General features: G+C 45.3%; 2 protein-coding genes across 2 annotated transcripts; one reads left to right on the forward strand and one right to left on the reverse strand.

Annotated features, from left to right (window-relative positions):
- Positions 1-275: 275 nt before the first annotated feature.
- LOC119726938 (cellular retinoic acid-binding protein 2-like) lies at positions 276-1,079 on the reverse strand. Its single transcript, XM_038198781.1, has one exon. The coding sequence runs from the start codon at positions 809-811 to the stop codon at positions 344-346; it is 468 nt and encodes a 155-aa protein (XP_038054709.1). The 5' UTR covers positions 812-1,079; the 3' UTR covers positions 276-343.
- Positions 1,080-2,963: 1,884 nt separating this feature from the next.
- On the forward strand, positions 2,964-3,969 carry LOC119726811 (RYamide receptor-like). The gene has a single exon (XM_038198671.1). It carries the CDS (start codon positions 2,964-2,966, stop codon positions 3,939-3,941), a length of 978 nt encoding a protein of 325 aa, XP_038054599.1. The 3' UTR covers positions 3,942-3,969.
- Positions 3,970-4,430: the final 461 nt, after the last annotated feature.

Here is a 4,430-nt window from a genome sequence, read left to right on the forward strand (position 1 = left end):
ACGGATTTCCATGGCATTTTTACTGATTATAATATATACAAGAGTATATAATAAATATGCTCCATCAAGATTAAATGCTAATGTTTAAATACTAATGTTAAATAGTTTTTGAGAAATTAAAGGATATCTGCTCGCACAACTTTTTGGGGGTAATCCTGTATATAGCGAATAGTTGTTCACAAGGTCACATTTGGCGTGTAAGTTTTTTTGGAGAGCAAATTGACGTCTGGATGGAACCCCGGAGAACGTGCTTCAGCGTCGTTCTTATAGCTTTCCTCTGTCAAAATCCTGCGTTAATATAGAAGCAGTACTGGCAATTTGTAAGGAATGGTAGCATCATCTTCTAGACAGTTCGTACAAAGTATCGCTTGGCAACCACCGTGCCAACCATCTGCGTCTGCACCAGCATCCCTCCAACCAGCTCCCTGGTGATGTGGATCCCATCCTCCGGTCGACTCATGTTCCGGATGGACAGTTTCTTGCCCTCCCGGTCCCAGCTGGGCATGTAGGTGGCCTCCTCTCCGTCCAGGGTCGAGTCCGGGTTGGTGAACTCCTGCCCGACCGTGTACCGGTCCTCCATGGAGCGCATGGGCGTGGAGAGGGTCACCACCATGTTGTCGTCGTCATCCTGTTTGATTTCCATGGTGGGAGCCTGGGAGCTAGCCGCCACGCGGGCGATTTTGCCAACGCCCAGCGCTTGCAGAAACTCGTCATAGTTCTCGTTTTTGATCAGCTTCCACTTGCCAGTCAGATCCACCGGCGCTTTGGCCTTGGGGGTTTGCGGTTCTTGCTCACCTGCCGAATCCGACATCTTTAAAAATCAGCTGTTTTTCTCTTTAAAACCTGTAGATTTGTGTTTGGCCTCCAAACCGTCAGTTGGTAAATGAGACGACCACACAACCGTTCGGTAGTTATAAATGGCGTTTCAAAGTTCATATGTTTCCGCGGTGACGAGGTTTTACCCATTCGTTAGAAAGTCACGTGACTTCACATGAGCACATTACATCCGGACTTTGGCATCGTAATTAATAACTGCACCAATCAATTTGAAATGACTCAACAATACCTCGGGATTTCGAGTCATCGCACAATCTAGTTTTTTTACCACGCATGCGTCCAACCCGTAGATAGTATATCAAAAAATGATTTCAACTGATCCAAATAACCCTTGTACTTGACCCTTGGATCCTGTAGCCTATGCCTCCAGCGAGAACAAACCGACGGTCTAAAGGACAGGCCACTCGCCAGGGCATACACGACGTGCATGTGAAGCTGACACCGTGTACAAAATTAGAAGCTTACATGAGTTTGCCAGTAATAGAGGTTCGTCACTTCGTCAAAACGAAAAACTGAGTGCGTCGCACTTTCATTACTTTGTGTATTTAGCGTAATTAACGAACGATGGAATTTTGTGTGGAAATATTTAGTGTATAAAACAAAGCTGTTGTCTTTAATTGTTGACGATCATTCAACGATGAAAAATGTTTATATTGGAAGGTTATGAATTGTAAATATTTGTAAGCTCTGGCAGGAGCTTCTACATGTCATTATTGGTGGTCGGTCGGTCGGTCGGTCTGTATGTCTGTCCCCGAAAGACCAAAACTAATTTGACTAATGGACCAAATACCACGCTGGTCATAAAAGGCACTCTTGCCGACGGTTTTATCGGAACAGCGATTTTGTTTCGATCGATGCGCATGCGCGTTTACAGTTTTGCACATGTCTGTCCCCGAAATTAAATGGACCAAAATATGCCCCATAAGTTTACCCCAAAAAATATAACTATCAAATTTTGTTTGAACGATTCGACTTTCTCCAGTATAAATCGAAATCATGCCGCCTGAACACGTAAACGTGTGAATAATATTCATACGTTAAGTATATAAGTGCAAAACAATTTCCACTAACTTGTACAGATAATTATGTCGCGCATAATAACTTGTTCACAGAGCCTTTAACAAAATCCAAACCGCATTAATTGCATCGTAAAGTCTAAACAAACAGTCTCTTTAATGTCTATGTATGACTTCATTGTTTGCAAAGACAAACCATGCATACCCGCAGAATTGTATACCATGAAATGCACGTTTCTTTGTGTACAAAATGTGAATGTGTATAAAAGAATTAATCATTATGTGTGTGTCCAATAATGTTGATGTTTCATAAAATTGTCCTTCAAAGAGAATAACCTTCTTTCTGAATGTCTAAAGGACAACCAAGTGAAAGTTGAGGTCCAAGTGGAAATCGTCAGATCTTGATGTGCACACGATGCAGAAACATTGAACTGGTTTTGTAATGGACCGATCCAGTAAGCACCGCCCCATGGTATTCTGACCAATCACAGCCGTGATTTATGTCCGACATCCGTGCACAAAGGTCCAACATGCGAGCACGCGCGTATGATGCGCGCGGCAGGAAAATGCAGTGTGGCATTGGAAAGGAGCACGTGTTAATTTGCCCAGTGCGCAGTGGGAGGGGCTTACTGGATCGGTCCATTGTCCAGACTGATGGAACAGGAACTTCCATAATACTCGCAAAAGGCAATGTAAGATTTACTTTGCAAACAAGCCGTGTTTTCGAAAACTAACTTTTTTTCTTTTGTTACACATTCGGACGATTCAATCCACTTTTCGAGACAATAATTGTAACGCCTGGCTCAGATAATTATGGGAGTGGCGAACATCATAATAAGTCTGGCCGATTCCACTCATAGCTCTTATCCCAAGACGATTTACCGGTACTCGGTATTGTGCTTACAGAGACAGGCTATGCGCATAATATCTTCACGTTTATTGGACAAGAGCTACTCAGCAGGAACGCTTATAAAGGATGCGTCAACTGGTACGGTTGTCTCTTGATGTCTTGCGATCAAAGAGGTTTCAAGTTTATGTAGACAAAAACGTGTACATGTACACCCTTTTACTCAAATAGCTGCACACAATAGGCCTATAGCTGATAAAGACATGGAAAAGATACTAGTTTTACGGATCTATAAGACTATCGTGGGCATTATTGGCATCTTGGGCAACGGTCTCGTCTGTCTTGTCATCGGTAAAGTCTCATCGATGCAGACTCGCACCAACGCCTTCATCTTCCACCAAGCTGTGGTGGATGTCTTGGGCTCGACCATGATTCTCCTACAGAGTGAAGTTCCGCTGCCCGAACCCCTGCCCGACAGTGCCCAGGGGTACTTCATCTGCGTCATCTGGAACAGTAACTTTGTACTTTTTCTCCTGTTTGCAATTTCAACTTATAATCTGCTGTCGTTGACCATGGAGAGGTACTTCGCCATCGTTCATCCGTTCAAGTACCAAGCGGCATTCGCCGCGCACCCACGGCTGAAAGTCGGCTTCATCATAATTGGTTGTTGGATCATCGGAGTCGTAATCAAGTCTTACGGTCTGGTGATATTCGAGTTTCCGAACGGCAAGTGTGTGGCAAGAGATATCCCAATTTCCCAGGTCATGGGGATCCTGACTGTTTTCATGCAGTACGTGGTACCGGTGGCAGTGATGCTGTTCGCGTACATCCGTATCAGCGTGGAGCTCAAGAGAGGAGCAGCCCGGGTGGGACCGGCACCAGCACCGGCACCGGTGGCCGCGGCACCCGCGGCCGGCACATCCAACTCGGATACCTCTCGACCAGCACCGAATATGATGGAATCCCTCATGCAGGCCAGGCGCAACACCTTCAAGACACTACTGATCGTCTTCATCACGTTCGTGGTCTGCTGGACACCAAACCAGTTTCTGATCTTCATGTTCACTGTCGGTTGGACGGTGCATGATAAGTGGTACTACCTTCTGTCTGTGGCGATGGTGGCCACCAACTGCTGCGTCAACCCGGTCATCTACGCCTTCAAGTACCGCCAGTTTCGCAACGGATTTTTGGAGATGGTCGGACGCGGAAAACGCAACCGCAATGCGATCGTTACTCACTAAATTAGCCGCCAGATCTCAAACGAATGAAATCGAACACTGAACACTCATATAATAGTTTCTTGCTTTAAGTTTGATTTATTTCATGCACTCACAAGTATTATGTATGATACACGGAATTATAATTAAGGGCTTGTAGCTAAATGTGGTACTCATAGTGGAGTGACATACGTTTTCTTCGAAATATATCTTGGAAAGTTTTGAATAGATGACGAAAAGAATGCAAAGGAGAGGCATGCAGGGGCGGCGGAACGGGGGGGGGGGCAGATTTTCCCAGGCCAACAAAAGTGCCCCTCTCGCGGTTATAACTGTGCCCCCTTGAGATTTCGCTCGTACCCCCGCCCTGCAAACAGGACGCTGGGATACTCTGATGAATTCACGCTCTGATTGGTTAGATTTTGCGTGACCAGTGACCTGCGCGTCATCAAGGTCATGACTCTGCAGTGTTTGAAACGGCCGTTAAGACTGATTCATTACTCTTTTATTCCAGTT

Source organism: Patiria miniata, unplaced genomic scaffold (genome assembly GCF_015706575.1).
Source record: "Patiria miniata isolate m_02_andy unplaced genomic scaffold, ASM1570657v1 HiC_scaffold_2, whole genome shotgun sequence".
Taxonomy (NCBI): Eukaryota; Metazoa; Echinodermata; class Asteroidea; order Valvatida; family Asterinidae; genus Patiria; species Patiria miniata.